The sequence below is a fragment of the Phocoena sinus genome, chromosome 18 (assembly GCF_008692025.1).
Source record: "Phocoena sinus isolate mPhoSin1 chromosome 18, mPhoSin1.pri, whole genome shotgun sequence".
Classification (NCBI taxonomy): Eukaryota; Metazoa; Chordata; class Mammalia; order Artiodactyla; family Phocoenidae; genus Phocoena; species Phocoena sinus.
In genome coordinates, this window is record NC_045780.1 from 2,785,619 (window position 1) to 2,808,224 (window position 22,606).

At 45.7% G+C, this 22,606-nt stretch overlaps 1 protein-coding gene across 2 annotated transcripts in view; it reads right to left on the reverse strand.

Annotated features, from left to right (window-relative positions):
• Positions 1 to 12,586: 12,586 nt before the first annotated feature.
• MIPEP (mitochondrial intermediate peptidase) overlaps positions 12,587 to 22,606 on the reverse strand; it is a 133,205-nt gene continuing 123,185 nt past the window's right edge. For both annotated transcript variants that reach the window (XM_032611434.1, XM_032611433.1), the window contains one exon: positions 12,587 to 12,845. In XM_032611434.1, coding sequence (XP_032467325.1) covers positions 12,748 to 12,845 — 98 coding nt within the window. In that variant the 3' untranslated portion in view covers positions 12,587 to 12,747. The remainder of the gene's footprint in view (positions 12,846 to 22,606) is intronic.

Sequence of the window (22,606 nt, forward strand, 5' to 3'; positions counted from 1 at the left end):
GACTATTCTTTCCCCCATTGAATTGTTTTAGCACCCTTGTCAAAAACCGATTGGCCGTAAATGCAAAGCTTTACTTCTAGATTCTCAATTCTATTCTGTCAATCTATATATCTGTCCCTATGCCAGTACTACACTGTCTTGATTACTGTAGCTTTGTAGTAAGTTTTGAAATTGGGAAGTGTGAGTCCTCCTACTTTGTCTTTTTCAAGATGGTTTTGGTTATTGGGAGTCCATTTCCATATGAATGCTGGGTAATTTCTCTGGGACACAGAACCCATCTAATGGGCAGTTTTGACCTGGGGACTCCACATTGGCCTGCCTGAAACTTTCTCAGAGCTGTGCTGAGACTCTTCTTGCCTGACACTCCTTCTCCACCCCTCTCCTTTCACAGGGGTCAGACAGACCTGCATCAGTGTCTAGAGGCACTTCCTGCCTCCTTCTGCTACCTCCTGTTTATCCTCTACAGACATTTCCTCCAGTGCATCTCCTGTCTCAACATCTCCTCAAAGAAGCTGAACTGACTCAAGTCCTAAGCTTGGAGTTTCTAAATCCCATTCCAAACCCTTTTGATATACAGTACTTGGAAATACATCAATCAGTTAGGGAAGGGAAATGTCAACTTCTAGAAAACACCCCTTCTTTTAAGAGACAGGGGCCCAGGACCCTTTTCATGAGAGTAAGCAGGTACAGCTCTGAATGTCCCACCTGTAGCCATTCAACGGTGAGAGTTGAAGTGGCCAGTTTTTCAGTATATGAAGATGAAATATTTTAGGGCGGTTTTCACTTGATCACCCGTAACCATGTGGCATGACAATTTTTTCCCTTGTGGTTTAACCCAGTTTGATTCTAGAATTATGTTACTTGCAGCCAAAGCACCCTAACTGTTGCTGACTGTACACGGGTGGCTTGGAGACATTCTAGCAGTATCTTTATAAGAAATCATCCATTTTATTCAAGGTAGTTCAAGTTTGCATTCTATCACCTGCAATCAAGTGAGTAAACAAATAAGGTGTTTATGTTTCTAAAAATCGTGTAGGAAGAAGATAAATTGACAGAGTTAGTTTGCAGGGCAAGTGAAAATCAATCTTCATTCTAACTTTCTCTATGTGACAATATTTCATCTATCTCTGAAGGTGTTAAAACTAAATAAAAAGTGGGCTTCCCTGGTGGCGCAGTGGTTGAGAGTCTGCCTGCCGATGCAGGGGACACGGGTTCGTGCCCCGGGCTGGGAAGATCCCACATGCCGTGGAGTGGCTGGGCCCCTGAGCCATGGCCATTGAGCCTGCGCGTCCGGAGCCTGTGCTCCGCAACGGGAGAGGCCACAACAGTGAGAGGCCCGCGTACCGCAAAAAAAAAAAAAAAAAAAAAAAAAAAAAAACTAAATAAAAAGTGGTTATGTACCTTGAAAAGGGAGGGAAATAAGAATTATGAGCATTAATATGTACTAGGTACTTTCAGGAAGTTATAATTTCATAACAAAATGGAATTGTTTCATCATATACAGAAACAATTACACTTCCAGTCAAACCCTGTGTTGTGGAGCTTGTTACCCACAGAGTAGAGGAAGGAAGTACACATATCTACCGCTGTCAGGAAGAAAACTGTTATGGCAAAAGATCATTTAGCAAGAATTTGCCGATCAGTAAAGCTCTGATAAAGATGCAGCCAGCTGGGCTGCCATATACAAGGCACTCTATTATTTACTGAATAAATAAAGATGAAAGGATACACATCTGGCTTCACAGTGTAGTAAGGAGATAAATACTGATAAAGCATAATTATAGATTTATTTTTTAAACAGCTTTATTAAGATATAATTCACATACCATAAGATTTACCCATAAGAAGCATATAATGCAGTGTTTTTTTGGCATATTGCATAATTAACTATATAACTTTTTTTTTGAATTTTATTTTACTTTTTTATACAGCAGGTTCTTATTAGTTATCCATTTTATACACATCAGTGTATACATGTCAATCCCAATCTCTCAAGTCATCACACCACCACCACCCCTGACAAAATTTCCCCCTTGGTGTCCGTACGTTTGTTCTCTACATCTGTGTCTCTATTTCTGTCCTGCAAACAGGTTCATCTGTACCATTTTTCTAGGTTCCACATATATGCGCTAATATTCGATACTTGCTTTTTCTCTTTCTGACTTACTTCACTCTGTAGGACAGTCTCTAGATCCATCCACATCTCTGCAAATGACTCAATTTCGTTCCTTTTTATGGCTGAGTAATATTCCATCGTATGTATGTACCACATCTTCTTTATCCATTCGTCTGTCGATGGGCATTTAGGTCGCTTCCATGTCCTGGCTGTTGTAAATAGAGCTGCAGTGAACGTTGGGGTGCGTGTGTCTTTTTGAATTATGTTTTTCTCTGGGTATATGCCCAGTAGTGGGATTGCTGGGTCATATGGTAATTCTATTTTTCGTTTTTAAAGGAACCTCCATACTGTTCTCCATAGTGGCTGTATCAATTTACATTTCCACCAACAGTACAAGAGGCTTCCCTTTTCTCCACACCCTCTCCAGCATTTGTTGTTTGTAGATTTTCTGATGATGGCCATTCTAACTGGTGTGAGGTGATACCTCATTGTAGTTTTGATTTGCATTTCTCTAATAATTAGTGATGTTGGGCAACTTTTCATCTGCTTCTTGGCCACCTGTATGTCTTCTTTGGAGAAACGTCTGTTTAGGTCTTCTGCCCATTTTTGGATTGGGTTGTTTGTTTTTTTGTTATTGAGCCATCATTGTCTTATAGTTTTCTGCCTACAAATCTTTTGGCTCCGTAGGTAGGTTTATTCCTAGGCATTTTATTCTTTTTGTTGCAGTGGTAAATGGGAGTGTTTCCTTAATTTCTCTTTCAGAGTTTTCATCGTTAGTGTATAGGAATGCAAGAAATTTCTGTGCATTAGTTTTGTATCCTGCAATTTTACCAAATTCATTGATTAGCTCTAGTAGTTTTCTGGTGGCATCTTTAGGATTCTCTATGTATAGTATCATATCATCTGCAAACAGTGACAGTTTTACTTTTTCTTTTCCAATTTGTATTCCTTTTATTTCTTTTCCTTCTCTGATTTTCGTGGCTAGGACTTCCAAATCTATGTTGAATAATAGTGGCGAGAGTGGACATCCTTGTCTTGTTCCTGATCTTAGAGGAAATGCTTTCAGTTTTTCACCATTGAGAATGATGTTTGCTGTGGCTTTGTCGTATATGGCTTTTATTATGTTGAGGTAGTTTCCCTCTGTGCCCACTTTCTGGAGAGTTTTTATGATAAATGGGTGTTGAACTTTGTCAAAAGCTTGCTCTGCATCTATTGAGATGATCATATGGTTTTTCTTCTTCAGTTTGTTAATACGGTGTATTGCACTGATTGATTTGTGTATATTGAAGAATCCTTGCATCCCTGGGATAAATCCCACTTGATCATGGTATATGATCCTTTTAATGTGTTGTTGGATTCTGTTTACTAGTATTTTGTTGAGGATTTTTCTGTCTGTATTCATGAGTGATATTGGTCTGTAATTTTCTTTTTTTGTAGTATCTTTGTCTGGTTTTGGTATCAGGGTGATGGTGGCCTTGTAAAATGAGTTTGGGCGTGTTTGTTCCTCTGCAATTTTTTTGAAGAGTTTGAGAAGGATGGGTGTTAGCGCTTCTCTAAATGTTTCATAGAATTCACCTGTGAAGCCATCTGGTCCTGGACTTTTCTTTGTTGGAAGATTTTTAATCACAGTTTCAATTTCATTACTTGTGATTGGTCTCTTCATATTTTCTATTTCTTCCTGGTTCAGTCTTGGAAGGTTATAACTTTCTAAGAATTTGTCCATTTCTTCCAGGTTGTCAATTTTATTGGCATTGAGTTGCCTGTAGTAGTCTCTTAGGATGCTTTGTATTTCTGCGGTGTCTGTTGTAACTTCTCCTTTTTCAGTTCTAATTTTATTGATTTGAGTCCTCTCCCTCTTTTTCTCGATGAGTCTGGTTAATGGTTTATCAATTTTGTTTATCTTCTCAAAGAACCAACTTTTAGTTTTATTGATCTTTGCTATTGATTTTTTTGTTTCTATTTCATTTATTTCTGCTCTGATCTTTATGATTTCTTTCCTTCTATTAACATTGGGTTTTGTTTGTTCTCCTTTCTCTAGTTCCTTTAGGTGTAAGGTTAGATCGTTTAGAGATTTTTCTTGTTTCTTGAGGTAGGATTGTATTGCTATAAACTTCCCTCTTAGAACTGCTTTTGCTGCATCCCATAGGTTTTGGATCATGGTGTTTTCATTGTCATCTGTCTCTAGTATTTTTTTATTTCCTCTTTCATTTCTTCAGTGATCTCTTGGTTATTTAGTAATGTATTGTTTATCCTCCATGTGTTTCTGTTTTTTACATTTTTTCCCTGTAATTGATTTCTAATCTCATAGCATGTGGTCAGAAAAGATGTTTGATATAATTTCAATTTTCTTAAATTTACCAAGGTTTGATTTGTGACCCAAGATGTGATCTATCCTGGAGAATGTTCCATGTGCACTTGAGAAGAAAGTGTAATCTGCTGTTTTTAGATGGAATGTCCTATAAATATCAATTAAATCTATTTGGTCTATTATGTCATTTAAAGCTTGTGTTTCCTTATTAATCTTCTGTTTGGATGATCTGTCCATTGGTGTAAGTGAGGTGTTAAAGTCTCCCACTATTATTGTGTTACTGTCAATTTCCGCTTTTATAGTTGTTAGGCTGTTGCCTTATGTATTGAGGTGCTCCTATGTTGGATGCATACATATTTATAATTGTTATATCTTCTTCTTGGATTCTTCTTGGTTCCCTTGATCATTATGTTGTGTCCTTCCTTGTCTCTCGTAACATTCTTTATTTTAAAGTCTGTTTTATCTGATATGAGTATTGCTCCTCCAGCTTTGTTTTGATTTCCATTTGCATGGAATACCTTTTTCCATCCCGTCACTTGTAGTCTGTATGTGTCCTTAGGTCCGAAGTGGGTCTCTTGTAGATAGCATATATATGGGTCTTGTTTTTGTATCCATTCAGTGAGCCTGTGTCTTTTGGTTGGAGCATTTAATCCTTTCACGTTTAAGGTAATTATTGATATGTATGTTCCTATTACCATTTCTTAATTGTTTTGGGTTTGTTTTTGTAGGTCCTTTTCTTCTCTTGTGTTTCCCACTTAGAGAAGTTCCTTTAGCATTTGTTATAGAGCTGGTTTGGGGGTGCTGAATTCTCTTAGCTTATCTGTAAAGCTTTTGATTTCTCCATTGAATCTGAATGAGATCCTTGCTGGGTAGAGTAATCTTGGTTGTAGGTTCTTCCTTTTCATCACTTTAGGTATGTCATGCCACTCCCTTCTGGCTTGTACAGTTTCTGCTGAGAAATCAGCTGTTAAGCTTATGGGAGTTCCCTTGTATATTATTTGTCATTTTTCCCTTGCTGCTTTCAATAATTTTTCTTTGTCTTTAATTTTTGCCAGTTTGATTACTGTGTGTCTTGGCGTGTTTCTCCTTGGGTTTATCCTGTATGGGACTTTCTGCGCTTCCTGGACGTGGGTGGCTATTTCCTTTTCCATGTTATGGAAGTTTTCGACAATAATCTCTTCAAATATTTTCTCAGGTCCTTTCTCTCTCTCTTCTCCTTCTGGGACCCCTATAATGCGAATGTTGTTGTGTTTAATGTTGTCCCAGAGGTCTCATTTCTGTCTTCATTTCATTTCTTTTTTCTTTGTTCTGTTCCACTGCATTGAATTCCAGCATTCTGTCTTCCGGGTCACTTATCCATTCTTCTGCCTCAGTTACTCTCCTATTGATTCCTTCTAGTGTAGTTTTCATTTCAGTTATTGTATTGTTCATGTCTGTTTGTTTGTTCTTTAATCCTTCTAGGTCTTTGTTAAACATTTCTTGCATCTTCTTGATCTTTGCCTCCATTCTTTTTCCAAGGTCCTGGATCATCTTCACTATCATTATTCTGAATTCTTCTTCTGGAAGGTTGCCTGTCTCCACTTCATTTAGCTGTTTTTCTGGGGTTTTATCTTGTTCCTTCATCTGGTACATAGCCCTCTCTGCCTTTTCATCTTGTCTGTCTTTCTGTGAATGTGGTTTTTATTCTACAGGCTGCAGGACTATAGTTCTTCTTGCTTCTGCTGGCTGCCCTCTGGTGGATGAGGCTATCTAAGAGGCTTGTGCCAGCTTCCTGATGGGAGGGACTGGTGGTGGGTAGAGCTGGCTGTTGCTCTGGTGGGCAGAGCTCAGTAAAACTTTAATCCACTTGTCTGCTGGTGGGTGGGGCTGGGTTCCCTCCCTGTTGGTTGTTTGGCCTGAGGCGACCCAGCACTGGCGCCTACCTGGGCTCTTTGGTGGGGCTAATGGTGGACTCTGGGAGGGCTCACGCCAAGGAGTACGTCCAGAACTTTTGCTGCCAGTGTCCTTGTCCTCATGGTGAGCCACGGCCACCCCCTGCCTCTGCAGGAGACCCTCCAACACTAGCAGGTAGGTCTGGTTCAGTCTCCCATGGGGTCACTGCTCCTTTCCCGGGTCCCGATGCACACACTTTGTTTCCTCCCACTGCGCCCCCGTCCAGTTGAAGTCCTGCAATCAAATCCCGCTAGCCTTCAAAGTCTGATTCTCTAGGAATTCTTCCTCCCGTTGCCGGACCCCCAGGTTGGGAAGCCTGACGTGGGGCTCAGAACCTTCACTCCAGTGGCTGGACTTCCGTGGTATAAGTGTTGTCCAGTCTGTGAGTTACCCACCCAGCGGTTATGGGATTTGATTTTACTGTGATTACGCCCCTCCTCCCGTCTCGTTGTGGCCTCTCCTTTGTCTTTGGATGTGGGGCATCTTTTCTGGTGAGTTCCAGTGTCCTCCTGTCGGTGATTGTCCAGCAGCTAGTTGTGATTCTGGTGCTCTCGCAAGAGGGAGTGAGGGCCCGTCCTTCTGCTCCGCCATCTTGAACCAGTCACTGTGTAACATTTTGATAAAGTATTTTCAACACAGAATCTTCCATTCTAACCATTGTTAGGTGTACAATTCAGTGGCGTTAATTACATTCATATTGTTGGGCAACCATCACCACTCTCTATTTTCAAGAATTTTGCATCACTTGAAACAGAAACTCTGTAACTCTATGATAACTCCCCCATTACCCCACCCCAGCCCCTGGTAACCTCTAGTTTAATTTTTGTCTGTGATGAATTTGCCTATTTTAGATATTTCATGTAAGTGGAATCATACAGTATTTGTCCTTTTGTGTCTGGCTTCTTTGCATAAGTTTTTGAGTTTCATCCATGTTGTAGCAAGTACCAGAACTTCATTCCTTTTTATGGTCAAGTGATGTTTCATTATAGGGATACACCATATTTTGTTTACCCATTTGTCTGTTGATGGGCATTTAGGTTGTTTCCACCTTTTGGCTATTGTGAGTAATGCTACAGTGAACATTGGTGCACAAATATAAATTCGAGTTCCTGCTTTCAATAACTGTGGGTATAAAACTTGGAGTGGAATTGCTCGATCGTACGGTAATTCTATGTTTAGATCTTAGAGGAACAGAATTATAGGTTTCTGGTAATGGTGGATTAGGCATTTGGACTACCCCACAGAAAACAGTTTTTTAAAACTAGATCAGGGCTTCCCTGGTGGCGCAGTGGTTGAGAGTCCGCCTGCCGATGCAGGGGACACGGGTTCGTACCCAGGTCCGGGAGGATCCCACATGCCGCTGAGCGGCAGGGCCCGTGAAACGTGGCCACTGGGCCTGCGGGACCGGAGCCTGTGCTCCTCAACGGGAGGGGCCACAACAGTGAGAGGCCCGTGTACCGCAAAAAAAAAAAAAAAGAATATCAGAATAAGAAGCAACATGGCATGTATAAAAGACACACCAAATAATGAGGTAGTGAAGGAACAGAAAATATGTCATACAGATATTAAACAAAGGAAAACTTGTGTAGTTACAATAAATCAGGCAAAATAGGTTTTAAGCTAAAAGGTACAAGGAGAGATAAAGAGAATCACATCATAATAATTTAAAATCTTACCAGGAAGATATAAGAATTCTAAATTTGTTTGTAGTTAGCAATATGGCCTCAAAATCTATAAAGCGAAAACTGACCAAATTACAGTAGTAAACAGATAAATATGCAATTATGGCAAGAGGTTTTTAATACATCTTTCAGATGTTTTAAAGCAGATGAAGCAGACAAAAGATGAAGAAAACGCACCTTGCACATAACAACTAAAAAATACACGTTCTTCCCAAGCACATCTAATATGTTTACAGTCGGTATTGACCAGGGCCCTAAAGTGGGTCTCAATAAATTGCAAAAGACTGAAATGGTACAGAATATGTACTCTGACCACAATGCAATAAAGATACACTTCTAAATTACCCATTAGACTACATCAGATATTTTGAATAGAATAATAATGAAAATACTCCATGTGAACACTTCTGGGATGTAATTAAAGCAGTACTTCGAAGAAAGTTTATAGACTGAGATGCACATCTGAGAAAAGAAAGGCTGAAAATTAAAAATTAACCCAAGACATAAGAAAATGAATAGGAAAATAAACATAAGGTTGGAGGAAATAATAAATAGATCGGGTGCCTGTGGAGAGCAGTTACCCTTGGCCCAGTGCGTCGGGATCGCAGAAGGGCACCTAACACGGTCCTGCTGGTTTCTCTGTCGGTGAGAGGGAGAAACGGGCCTGGAGAACAGCTCATCCCTGCTGGACAGTCTTACTCAAAGGATGCGAATTAAGCAGTTTATCATAAAGGACCGTCCCGATGGCCACCACAGGCTTGTCCTCGCGCTGCTTCCCACATGGTTTTCTAAAAACATCGAGTCACGATTTAAAGAGTACAAAGGTGCCACCCTGCCACCTGCCACCACCCAGTGGATGGCAAGTTCTGTGGAAGACTTTTTCCAGATGGCCTCTCCTCTCTCTCCTCCCACCCCTCGTCCCTCCTGGTCTGGTGCTGTGATGTCTCATTGTCTGTCTGTCCACGGGCACAGGCTTCCTCAAGCAGAAAGACCACGCGTGACCTCAGGCCCAGTGGGCCCTGTAACCACCCAGCGCTCTGTCTGAATGTGCACCTGAGCCCCTGCAGGAGATCCACATCCTCTCCTGAAGACCCGTGTGCAGGGGAGGGGGCACAGTCCAGGAGTCCTGCATCGGCGTGACCAGCTCAGCAGCCGACGCATCGCCAGCCTGTCTGCCCCACTGTGGCGACGGAGTCCTGACACTGCCTGCGCCCTGTTATCTCTTGGGTGATGGGTCGCACCTGAGATGACCACGTGATAAAGTTCTTCGTGAACTGAAAAATGCTAAATGAATGTCAAGCACTGCTGCTGTTCATGTTTGATCTCAGTCGCTTTGAGCAAATCACGCTAACCCCTGGGTATTGGTAAAGTTTCTGACTGTACGGGTTGTTCCCTGAATGTCTCAGAAGCATTTTCTGAATTTGCTTACATCAGCCAAGCACTCCTTCAGAACTGGAAACACGCTTTTAAGTTTAGCTCTGTCACGATTAAACTTTTTGCAAATTTTAAATTATATTAAAATGAACACATTGCCTATTTTTTTTTTAAATTTGGAAATAGAAGAAAAATAAATCTCAACACTAAGGACAGTCACATTAACATTTTACTCATTATCCTCCAGTCCTTTCTCTAGATGATGATTATTATTTTTAGCACATAAGTAGTTTAAACTGGATTTTTGGAAGCTGCTGGTAAACCGTAAAGTACTGGAGAGAATTTTTCCCAGAGGAACTGCTGTGTGTTGTGGGCTTATTCCCATCATAAGGAAAAGCATTCATAGTAAAATAATTTGCCGTTATGATTTATCCAGCTGTTGTTGAGAAAAGAGGCAATGACCCCTCAGAATGCTTACAAGTTCCTTAGGGATTTCCTTCGCTTTGACTCGATCGAAATTACTTATTCTTCTAGTGATTTTTAAAGAAAGGTACAAAGCTGAGATGTCTCCTGAGCCCTCGTATATCTGAGAACGCCATTCTGCATCTCAGCCTTTACCTCTGAAAACTTTTTTTCACCGTCCTTCGGCTTTCACAGCGCTGAACAGTTGAATCCTGGGAGCGCTGTCCGCTTTGTTCCTTTCTGTGTAAGCCTGTTGTTTCTAGCTGGATGCTTTCAACAGTTAGTCCCCAGTGTTCTGACAAATGTCATCAGTAGGTCCTCCAACAAAGCGGGGGGCCCCCTCATCAAACACGTTTGGGAAATAGGTGTTGTGAGTGCAGGACTGCTGATGTGCATATAGTGAAACACAGAGCTCACTTGTATTTTACAAATGTATTTAACACTGCGACCCTTCTGAGTTCGTGGAACACTAACAACCCCTGGGAAATGCCCAGTTTGGGATCAGCTGGCTTGTAATTTTAGTTGTATTTATATTAAGTTCTCAAAGTGAAAGGCAGAGTCTGTCTAGGTGTGTGTGGGGGGTCTCTTTTTACTGTTTTCTTTGTTCGTTTTGATCTAGAATGCAGGATTCTCTTCTCTCTCTTTGCTTTAAACAATTGTGGTAAATCCTACATAACAGAAACTTTACTGTTTTAACCATTTTTCACTGTATGTCGTTCAGTGGCATTAAGCCCATTCTCATTGTTAGGCAGCCATCAAGGATTCCCTTTTAAATTACACATCCATTTTTTTTCATCTCAAAACAGTTTCCTTAAGTTCATTGACTAGCACGTCTTCACCAGAGCTCCTACTATGTGCTGGTCACTGTTCTGAGCACTGGGAACACAGGAGGACACGAGAATTTGGGTTTTGCTGCTGTTTCTGTTCCAGCTGTCCTGGCTTTGTCCCCGGGATTCTGCGCTGCTTCCTGGCTGCCGGCTTTCACCGTGTCCCGGAATTTAACCTGCACTCTGAGTGAGAGGCTTCTCGTTTCTCCTTGGCAGTTTTGGTCCTTTCTGCTTTGATCATGTTTTAAATCACTGCACTACGTTTCAGTTTCTCTGCATTTCTTTTTTTCTTATTCTGCCTGTCTTCTTTTTTAGATTCGCCTATTTTAAATTTCCGCTTGTTCTTTCTTTATGGCTTTCGGCTTCATAAATACCGTGTTTTCTCAAGTCTCACTAAGAATGGCAGAGATGTTTTCTACAGCGTGCCTTAGTTCCTTTTAAGAATAGTGTTCAAAGTTGGGATCTTCCCGCGTCTTCCCTTCCTTTTTCTGAAGCTCCGCACAGATTTCCTTTTCTGCTCACTCACCCTCAGCTGAAAAGGGAGGATAAAGGCCCAGGGGCTGGTGGCTCGGTACACCTGGAGCTGTTAAAGCACCTTTTCAGACTTCCCTGTAACGGACGGCAGGTTGGTGTCAGTTTCTCCGGATCCGCTTCCCAGATGAGAGTTAGCGTCTGTGTCCGCAAGAGCGTCGCCTCCCTCAGCTCACAGACCGTGTGGGTGGGGACAGAAGCAGCCGCTCCTGCCCTGGGCGCTGGCACCCGGCTGTCCCTGCGGCATCACCCCACACCTCCCACGGGGGAGCGACTGCTGCAGGCCTGCCCTCCTTCCCGCCCAAGGATTCTCTGCACTGTGGTTTCCACGTGTTCACAGACAGAGAGAGCCAAACGGGGAGGAGCTGGGAGAGGAGAACAGGCCTCGTGTGGCTGACGCGGAAGCCCCACAGGAGGTTCGCGGGGCCGCGGCTCCCTGGCTGGTGCACACAGCGTGTTACCTGTGTGGGCAGGAGGTGGGGAGAGAATGGAGGGTCACCCCTCCCCTCACCCCAGCATCCAGGTGGACCCGGCATGCGTGCGTCACTGACGTTTCTTTATCCTGTCTCGTCTGTTTCTAGCTTGTAGAAATTCCTCCAGATTCTGTGAGTAGGTTGGACGTGTGTCCTAGTTTGGGGGATTTTTAATCCTGCCTTTTTGCATCATCACTGGTCTTTTAGGGAGAAGCAGGAAGAGGCCACTAGCAGGTGTCATTTTAAATGGAAGCCTGTAATTAAATTCTTGACTTTGAAGGTGTGAAAAGCCTATTAAACGGTGTCTTTCTTTTCTGCTATTAACACGTGGTGATACAGTATGCAGTAATGTTTAGGATAAAGACAAGACAGGGTTTGAATCCCAGTTTCCGTATTTATCAGTTGCTGGACTTGACACATCATTTACTAATTGTACCTGCACTTATTTTTGTATATTCATTGTCAGGTCAGAAACGTGTGAGTTCAGGTGCCCTCTGTTCTGAGTCCATCTGTATAGTTTAGGAATCTAAACACACAGGAAAAGCCAACACAATCGATTACAAATACTTTGGAAACCACACTTGGTTTCTCGGTCACTGTAACTGACTATTCCGTTTTCAAAGCCACCTATAAGAAACCATGCAGAGGAACTATATGTCTAATCTTCCTGAAGACTGCTTCAAACTGAAATAATTTTGCTTTTCATTATGTCTCTAACCAAGTAGAGGTCATCGGGCAGGGAAAAGCTCACCAGGGGCGGGGCTGGGCTGAGGGTGTCTGGCCCCTGACGCTAACACCTCTGTGTTCTGGTTTGCACTCGCTCACTGAATGGATTTCCTTATGTTCAAAAATCTGCCAAACAAACAGGCTAAAAGCCAGCATAATTTTAAAAAGTTATTTATTCCAAGTTCCACTGGTTTGAGGTTTTTCATAAGTTATTACAGAATTGAATGCTGAAATCAGAAACAAACGTTCAAAGTTGTAGCATTTACAACAAAATTGACATCTCCGTGACTGACTTAAAGGATTCACGGTGTTCCCATCATTTAGAATCCGTGAGGAAAGTTTCCAAGTCCATATCCAGGTCGGCAACAAGGGCATTTACGAAGTCATCGATGGAAGGACACTTCTGAAGCATACCTGCGGACGAAGAAAAGATGAGCCGGCTCATTTTCCGCAGACAGTACACAGGGACGAAGACATACATCAAATCTGCACGGTCAGGGGACATTCGGCTTTGTGAACCGCGAGCTTGACTGTGAGGACGTTTCAAAAAGTCCTGGGCAGTGCATGGGCCCCGAAGCTATTTCTTGTTTTAATGCCTTTTTTACTATCTAATCAAACTCTTAGCTTAGAGATTTAGAGCCAGATATGTTTCCCGGGGGGTTTTTATTTTGCACATATTACTATACACTTGGAGTGATGTCAGAAGACTTAATTTTTCCGCTGTCTTTGGCTGGTTCAGAATTTAATATGTTTAATTGCCGCCAAGTGTTACTATCAAGTCCTTTGCACTTTAAAATCATTCAGCTGTTAATGGTCTTGCAGAAGTCTTACATCAGACACAAGTTATTGGCTTTCCTCCAGACCTGCCTGTCTTGGAGAGCTCCTAATGTCTGGTTCTCAGATTTCCTCTTCTGACATACAAGGTTTCAGTAAAGCTAGAGTAGGAAGCTGTATTGGAAAGCAGTGAGGCACCCTCTCTAGCATATAGTAGCAATTCAGTAAAAAGCTGAATTGATCTCCACTCTTCACGCAAGAAGCCAAAGACAACATTCGAGCAATGAACCCTGTGGCCCCGGCCTGTGCTCTTGGCAGGTAATGCTAACTCAAGGTTGAACAGGGCTCTCTCACCAGTATTCAATTTGGGGGATGGATCCTATAAAATGGATTCCAACATCAAGACGTTAAAAGATTACCGGAGTCCCTATTTCCTCTAAATCGTCAGTGCAATTCTGTTAACATGCCTTGAGTGTTCGCTGTGTGAAGGACCAGGCCAAGTCACAGTATGAGGGCAGGAAGGACACAATCACAGAAGTACACCCTGTGGACCTGGACAGCCATGTGGGGAAAGTTAAGCTCGACCCCTGTCACATACCGTACATAACCATTAATGTGAGATGGGCACAGACCTAATTGTAAAAGCTAAAATTATTAAGTGTCTAGAAGAAAACACAGAATATCTTTGTGACTCTGAGGTAGGCAAAGGTCTCTTAGGACACAGACGGTAATAACCGTAAAAGAAAAAAAGATACATTAGAGTTCATCAAAATTTAAAACTTCCCGCCTTGCAAAGAAACTGTTAAAAAAAAAAATGAAGAGGTAAATGACAGAATGGGAGAAAATACTGACACAACACATATCTCACACAGGACTGGTATCCAGAAAATATAAAGAACTCCAACTCATCATAAAAATACTTGTAAAAATAAAAGATGGACGAAAGACTTGAGCAGACCTTTCACAAGAAAGGCTATCTGAATAAACACGGAGCTAACAGGCCCTGAGAAGACACACAGCATCACTGTCGTCCAGGAAAAGGAAAAGCCACAGAGACACCACGACGTTCCACCGGGACGGCTGAAGTCCCAGGGCTGAGGACAGCGAACGCAGTCAAGGCCCCGGGCGCCATGGCTTGTCGCCCAGCAGGGGCAGACGGTGAGATGCGAGAGCCCTTCAGAAAAAAGGTCCAGCGGTTTCTAGAAAGCTCAGCACACACCTGCCCCGGGACCCAGCTGTTTCCTCCTAGGCATTAGCCGAGAGAAACGCAGGCACGTTCCCAGCAGCCTAAAGTGGAACGACACAAGCTCCCATTACCAGGCTGCAGGTGGACGTTCGTGGCGTTTTCACACAGTGGAACGGCACCAGCAACGAGAAGGAAAGAACTACTGACCCAGACAACACCTCGGGCGGGCCTCAGACAGTGCATTGCATACAAGGGCCCACACAAAGCACACGCTGCCCGTTTCGTTTCTATTCACTTCCAAGAAGGTCCGGACTAAGCCGTGGCGAAAATAACTGGAGCGGTGGTTGCCTTCGGGAGTGGAGATGGTGACCGACCCAGAAGGTCCTGGTGTGATGGGAAAGTTCTCTGTCTGGACCGTGATTTGTGACACCCAGGTATATAGCTCGTCAAAATTCAGTAAATGGAACGTTAAGGATTTGTGCCTTTCACCACATGCAAATGTTACGTAACCAACACTGAACTCTAGTTATACGCACACAGAAGCGTCTGGGGTAGAACATACTTACGTCTGCACCTTGTTCTGAAAATACATATATATGATGGGTGGATGGAGGAATGGACAGAGGGATACGTGACAAAGCAGACAGAGCAAAATGTTAAGTGTAGACTCTAAAGGGCAAGTATGTGAGTGTCTACAGTTCACGTGACTTTTCTGAATGCCTGAAAACTTTCCACATAAAGCGTTCGGGGAAGAGTCAGCTTCGGGTGTTAACAGCACATAGATGGCAGCCAGCGGGAGAACAGAGGGAGAAGGATGTCGTGCGTGGCAGAGATTCCGAAGGCTCTGTGGGGCAGATGGGGGCCTGCAGAAACGTGAGAGACGGGGAAGGCCCAGGCTCAAGCTAGGGCCTTTGCGGTGGAGAGGGCGGCCTAGGCAAGGCACCCGGTGGGCAGCGCACAGAGCGTCTGGGGTCTGGAGGGAGAACAGAGCGCCGGGAACCAACCGCTCATGACGTTTGGGTGCCCTCCGCGGTGGAATGCAGAGCTCGGGGCAGGCCCAGGCCTGGACCCACGGACACGGTCACCCCCCCGGGGAGCACGTTAGAGGTGGAGCCGACCTGTGCAGTCAAGCTTGGCCCTCGCGTCCCTGTGAAGTGTCACGTCCCCTCCACAAGCTGCCCACGTTCACAGGGCCCCGCTCTGTCCTCCGCGGCCGCACCTCAGGGGCACACGACCCCGGCGAGGCCCACCTCCAGCCACTTCTGCGTCTCAGAGAACAGCAGTCATGGCAGCAGCGCAGGAAGAATGTAACACGCTCAGGGCAGTTTTAAATAAAATCCCGTCAGAGGTGAATGGTTCAGTAATTGTGTGTGTGATGTGACTGGTAAAGAGAATCCAGACCGAGAGGGATGGGGGAGTTACCGGGGCAGGATTCTCCTGGAATATGGCTGCGGTGTCCTCGCTTTAATTAGATTCAAGTGTTTGGCAAGTGTCAACCTGAACTAACTTCGGCACAAAGAATTAAGAGAAACACAATGTTTTCAGGCAGTTCCACGAATAAGAAAAGTTGAAATTGGCTTTTATGTACGTGGACGGTAATAAAGATTCCAGGAACTCGGAGGTTTTTAAAGCTGACGAACACGTCCCCTTCGTCTTCAAGTCTTAGTCTTAAAAGGGTGGTGATGAGACGTGCAATTCCGCAGGAGCCCCGGGACCCCGGCTGGAGGTGCCGAGTCCACGAGCGGGTGAGTTTACACACGTTTCTCTGTGGACATCACCTGAGTCGGGGGCCAGGGAGCCGAAAGAGTAAAACAAAACCGAGGGCAGCTTCACGCCTGAAAGGAGAAGCGTGGACAGCGATGTAAGAAAGGCAGGTGCGCCGGGCCCGCCGGCCGAGTCCTCGCGGAAGGGAGCACAGCGGGCTTCCACTGCCCGCCCTCCTTGGAGCCACAGCAGTTGCGGAGGATGACTTAGTTTGTTTTCCTCCTCGTTTTACCAGAGAGGCAAATACGCTGATACAAACTGGAACAAACCCGAACCTTTTGGTCCTGACTGCTCTGCTCAAACCACGTGTTCCGGGACCTCGAAGGACGGGGCAGCTGCCCTAAAAGGCCTGACGGCCCTGAGTTACGGTCTCGAGGGTCGCAGACTGCGTCACGAGGCAGGAGGGGCTTCTGCTCGGAGGCCCCGGCACTGCGGCAGCTGGGGGGCAGGCCTCGCTGCCCATCTCCGCGCCCTCCAGGACCTGCTCCCGGGGCGGAGGGACGAGCAGCTGCGGACCATGGGGCGGCTGAACGCGGCACCCGGCAACCCCGAGGAGCTCGTCCCCGCCCTTCGCCGGCCCCGGAAGCCACGCGCTCTCAGCTGTGTTTCGGCTTCTCCCTTTGACTCCGTGGCGACCTCTGTACTGTTCCCCCAAACTCCTTTTCTGCTTGGTCAGTCTAAGTTGGTTCTGTTCCTTTCAAGTAGATTGCCAGTTGATGAAAAGATTGGTTCACATGTTATGAAGAGGGACTGAGCGATGCCCGGGGGACACTGACATTTCTGTCTGATTAAGGACCAACTTTCTAGACTCACGGTTTAGACCAGAAGCAGGTGGGTTTTGTTTCTTCTTTTTTCATTTAAATGACCATGTCTTCTTCCCCACAGATAAAGTAAACAGGTGACACACAAGCAGGCTTTCCTATCAGATTCCCTCTGTCCAAGCCCACTGGTGGGGAGAGGAGAGCGGCCCTGGCCCAGCAGGGAGAGAGACGGCTCCGCCCGCAGCCCTGGCCGCTGCAGTGGGAGGTGGGCAGGGTGAGGGGGCGGGAACACTGCCCCAGCAGCTCCAGGGTCCTCCTGAAATGGGTTCCTTCCTGGTGGGGTCGGGGAAGGGAACACCCTTCTGACTGTGGGCCTCAAGGTGCAGTGGAGGTGCATGGGTTGGGCACCCGTCAGGCCAGGCCCTCAATCAGTGCCTGAGGCGGTCGGGACGCGTAACCCGCCCCTGCCCAGTTCTTTTAAAATCAGAGATGAAAGCAACCATACTCTTGTATTTCAGACGCAGCGCCAGTACTTGGTTTAAATGAAGGTATGTCTGTCGGGTTTCTGTTTAAGGTCTACAGGTGTCATTTATCTAGGGGACAAGAAGCCAGCTCTGAAAAGCAGAGGAGCTGCCATGCAGGAGCAAGTGCTGGGCAGGTTAGGGTTTTAGGCTGAGTGGGACATTCCCTGCTTCCGCACAGCATCTTATAATTCAAAATTTCAGTCCATTCTCCTCCCTATCCCGATGTCTTCCTCTGAAGGGTTACCAAGGAGGAGAAGAGTGGAAAGATAACTCTTCCTTAGGCACTGGTGCAGCGGCCTGAGCTACCCCATCAGCCACCTGGTTAGGGACTTCAGACCAGTCACGTAACTTCTGGGGCTCCGTTCCTCTGCTAGAAGCAGTCGGAGCAGAGGCAGACGGGTGGAGTGAAATACAATGTTTGAGGATCATAAAATCTGGCATAATGTCATCTACTTTGCTGGATTGTTCTAAGGATTAACTCATGGAAAATGCTCCCTAACTGCTAACAGGAACCATCAGAGCTTTCAGATCGAAAGTTCGAGAGTTGAAGGATGAGGCTGCTTATTTTTCTGCACAAGTTGAATTTCAAAGTCTGGTCTTTGATTAAGTATTTAGGACATTATCATCAAACACAATCGCAAGCTAATTACCCAGCTAATGAATCATTGCTTGCTTTGCTTTTTTCTGGCTTTTGCCATCTGCTTTTTATGAGATAACTGTTTATCTACGGAAAGATGGAAACGGAAGAAGGAACTAGAGTCAATCCATTTCTACCTGTTAGCAGCTGTGATAAAAGGTTTATCAAGAAGAGCTCACTGGGACGATGGAAAAGTCCTGTCGCTGGACAGCGGTGATGATCGCACAGGGCCGTAAATGGCAACAATGGTAAATTTTATGTTATATACACTTAACCACAACTTAAAAAAGAAGCGACCAGAACTCCTGAGCCTGCGATTCGCCTACATATTCAGCTGCCGTGGCTCCGTCCCCTGTTACCAAACATCGGGTTATCCGCACGGACTGGGCAACGGGTGAGGAGTCTGCATGTCTCCACCACCCCCCTCGGTTCTAAAGCCCATGGTGATAGTTCACGGCTGCTTTTTATGCTGAAATAATTATGTGTGTCAAACTTGGCTCAGACTGATGAAGAATTCCAGTACAGAGGCTGGCCTGGCAGTTTGAAGAGGCTGAAGTGAACTTTAGGAGATCAGAGCTCATTCCAGAGCTGTCTCTCCCGGGCCTCGGGCAGCTGGCTCATCTTTCTCTCCTTTGAAGTTTCCTGGGCTGCGAGGCTGCAGCTGCCCACACCTTTTCCTAAAGGTGGTTCCCACTATCTGCAATCAGTTCTCGGGGGAACGAGGATGTCAGCCAGAAAGTGAAATGCCTTTCCTCCTTCAAACTCAAGAACTCTCTTGCCCCCTCGGCTGGGCTAATACCTGTCACACTGGAGACATGGCTCTGCCTCTGGGGTCCCTGCCCGCAGGGCTTCCTGCTGGGTGGGAGCTAACCCAGCAAGGGGAGCCCACGGGCGTGCTCTGTTTACTAATCAGTTTGTTCTAATTTCATGGTCAGATTCAACCATTCCATTTACCGGTTACATTTCTGGGTTACAAAACATCTTGCCTTTTGAAGCTCCGTGCCTTCCTTAAACAAACACACCCACACGTTAAACATGTACACACCCTCTGAAAAAATCAGCGCGTTTACAAAAGGGAGGCCTCAGCCTTGGGAAGCCAGGTGCCCGCTGCCACTGCTTTCTTCCAGAAAGCGCTCAGCTACTGCAGAGGCCACGCTGGGTAAACAGCCAGACAAGCCAGGGCGGAGGGGTTCTATTTACTTGGCTGTTATTCGGGGTCGCCATCCACCCCGTTACTGAAACTGTGTGGTAGGTCCCATAGCGCCGCTGAATTCTAGGTCTGCTTCCCTGACGTGCTCTCCTCACGTACTCCTGTTACTGTGTGCAGGAAAAGAAGGTTTCTGCCAGTGGGTGTGTGGTGAGGTGCCACAGCTGGCCCTGCGTTCACGCGTTCTCACTCAGCAAATCTTATTTTGCCATAAAACCACTACTACGCGGACGGCAGCTGACACCTCGTCAGGCCTAGTTAGCATGTGTGGTCTTTCAGATCTGTCTCTGTGATGTCCTGCCCGGGGAACGTACCAGGCAACTCAGTCACCGAAAATTATGAAAGAGCAGAGGGGAGACACAGTGCAACATGCACGCAACTACTTCCAAAGCAAAAGCTTCCTGGCCTAACCTGAAAGAGAAGTTTGTGAGACCAGCAGTCCACACAGGACGGGTCGGAGGGCCTGAGTTGGCATCCTGGTTCTACTGCCCACCACGGTGTGACCTCGGGCAGGAAGAGGTTACCTAAGCGTGCAGCGTGCTTGGCACGGCACCTGGCAAAGCACCCAGCACGCGGGCACAGTGGTTCTCACTATGGCTACGTTGCCAGCACTGCTCTCTCTCCTGTCCGTTCAACTGGAGAAGACCAAAGTAGTAGAAGTTAGTCTTACTGGTAATGTCCAACATTAAAGTATCTTAGGAAAATCAGTACACAAGGCTACTGCAACATGTTAATAAAATTCCCACCCAGAAGTGAAAAAAAAAAAAACGTGCAGGAAGAAGACAAAAATGAATGTGGGGCTGAAATTCCAATTACTTTGAGGGTGTGATTTAAGATTTTAAGAATTTTTTAAAGCTCTGTTTTGTTTAAACTGCTTGAAGGGAAAATGTAAGTGGAGTTTAGCTATTGTCCTGACCCTACAGCTTAAACTAAACATACTCAGTGCTGTAAGAGGAGGGATTAAGAAACTAAACGTGTCTTACTTGACGTACCCTGACGTGATGGGGTCAAAAAAGAACGTGATCATGGTAGTCAAATGTTTTGAGATGTGCAAATTCTGAGATTAAGGAGGGATTATTCTATCTTACAAACTTTAATGTAAAGATGAACTGTTAAGCAAAGAAGAAAATTAGGTTTAGGTATAATCATGCCTTAATCTAGTTTCATTATTAGTGATGTTACATAAGAGTCACACGGGAAAAGTTTCTTTTAGAGATAGCTGAAAAGACTCAAACACTAGAAGATACCTTGCAAAGGATCCTTCAGGAGATGATCCAGTTAAACCAGGAGAAACTTTCCCATCTCCATGCTCTCTGGCAACATTCCCGGAGGTGCTTAGCAAATGTCAGTTTCAGTTCTTCCACTGAAATCTGCTCGAAGTCTCTACTAGTACGAGTTTACCCTTTATCAGTGGACTCTGGAGTGTAGATTCCTCAGTGGGTCCCCAGCATCAGCCCCGCCACGACGCTTGTGGCCCCTAATTCCTTAGCCTTGGAAGCTCTGAGCCCCATCCTGTCAGCTGGGAGTCTAGGGTGAGAGCTTTGAGGAGGTGACACCTGCTTTTCTAACAGCACACTTGTACCCACCCGTCAGGAACATCCTCTGTAACGACCATCTTTAAAGAGCACGTTATGATGTTTCCCCTAAGCAGTCAGAAGACTCCAAAGAATACTATCTACGTTCCTGTTAGAACGTTGTCTACGCAACAGGATCTGGAAACAGAATAGTTGGTGTTTCTTGGAGTGAGTCCCCTACAGGGTATCTACCCGCAAGGGAAAGGCTCTGAGACCTCAGTGCAGTCAGGCTCCAGGGGCGCAAAGGGAGACGGCCCGTCCCATGCACGCAGCAGGCAGAGAGCAAGTCCGCTGCTGTTCAGAGAAAACGGCCCACCCAAAGTGAACAGCGGCTGAAAGGCTGTCCAGGGGGACGGGTGCTGGTAAAGGGCTCTGCACCACCGAGGGGGCCCATCGGCTTCTCCCGGCCTTACTTCTGTTCCCCAGAGCAGCGCGGGTGCACTAAGGGGCCACTGTCCCCACTCCTCTCCGGAGAGTGACTCTCCTTGTGGCGTGCTGTCGTCTGTTATAAACCTGTTATAAAGCAGACTATCTGGAAGCGGGAGGGCAGGAGCAGAGGCTGGACCATGGCGGCCATGAGCGTGCAGTGGACACACTCGCTCTCCCAGGGCCAGAACCACGCGGGGTGTGCAATGCAAAGTGCGGTCGACACGTTAAAGTTAAAATTCTGTTTAAAACCTACTTTCCCAGAGGCTTTTTACCATCTTAGCTAGCAAAAATTATGTTGGTTGAATTTATTCACTGGAGCATTTGACAGTAAAATGGGGGGGGGAATCCAAGGGTAGTAGAGACTTCTGGGCTAAGTTTAGAGAAGGAAAGGCCTGTCGCTTCCTGGTAAAGGCCGACTCCTCCTACCCAGGTGAAGAGATCAATGCGCCTGTGCTTCCCACTGCCCTACACCCCAAATTGTACACAACGCCCATCGGTTTATAGCACGCGGGACGCGGTTATCTTTCTGATGTGTCAACAAGACACCATAACCCACAGAAGGTGCTTATTCCTGGGATCCCAAAGTCCATGCGTTCAGAAAAGTGAAAAACGGCGCTCTTTCCAGGAGGGCATTTCCCACCTTTTCTCCTGGTTTATCGTGTCTTTGAAATACCGGCCTTGTCTTTCAGCCTCAGCTCTTCGCATCTCTTAACTCTACTTTCTGTTCTCTCCAAGCTCCACCTTTGCTATTTATAAGCAAAGAATGTGATGAGCTCTAGGAAGGGGGCAGCCTGCCTCCAGAACAGACTGGACACATGTCGGGGAGTGGACGCGGCTGCTAGCGTGAGGGGCGTGTCCAGAGCCCCCCGAGGCAGGCGGCCTGTCCTGCCCACTTGGGTCCGTACCCTCCGCACGGCCCCTTCCCCCAGTGCTCACGGTCGCCTCGTCCACCAGTGCAGAGGACGTGGGTGCAAGGTAGCTGACGGGTCGGAGGGCTGAACCCCCAGAGTCCTGAAGTCCCCAAGCCGTGTGCCCAGGCTCAGCCTACACGGCCCAGAGGGGATCCTCTTCGTCACTCCTACAGGATGCTACACCCCTCAAGTAAATGCAGGATCCGTATCGTTCTTATTTCTGTGTCCCTGAAATGCCTGGTTAGCAGCAAGTATTTGCTAAATATTCACTAAGTTAAATGAATTAACTTCATCAACAACTAACATAAAGCTTTTTTCATTCAATCAGATTACTTACTGGTCACTAACACAAGGACACTGCCGTAATAGTTTTGAATGAAAGCCAGCGCCCTGGACAGAGGTTTCAGT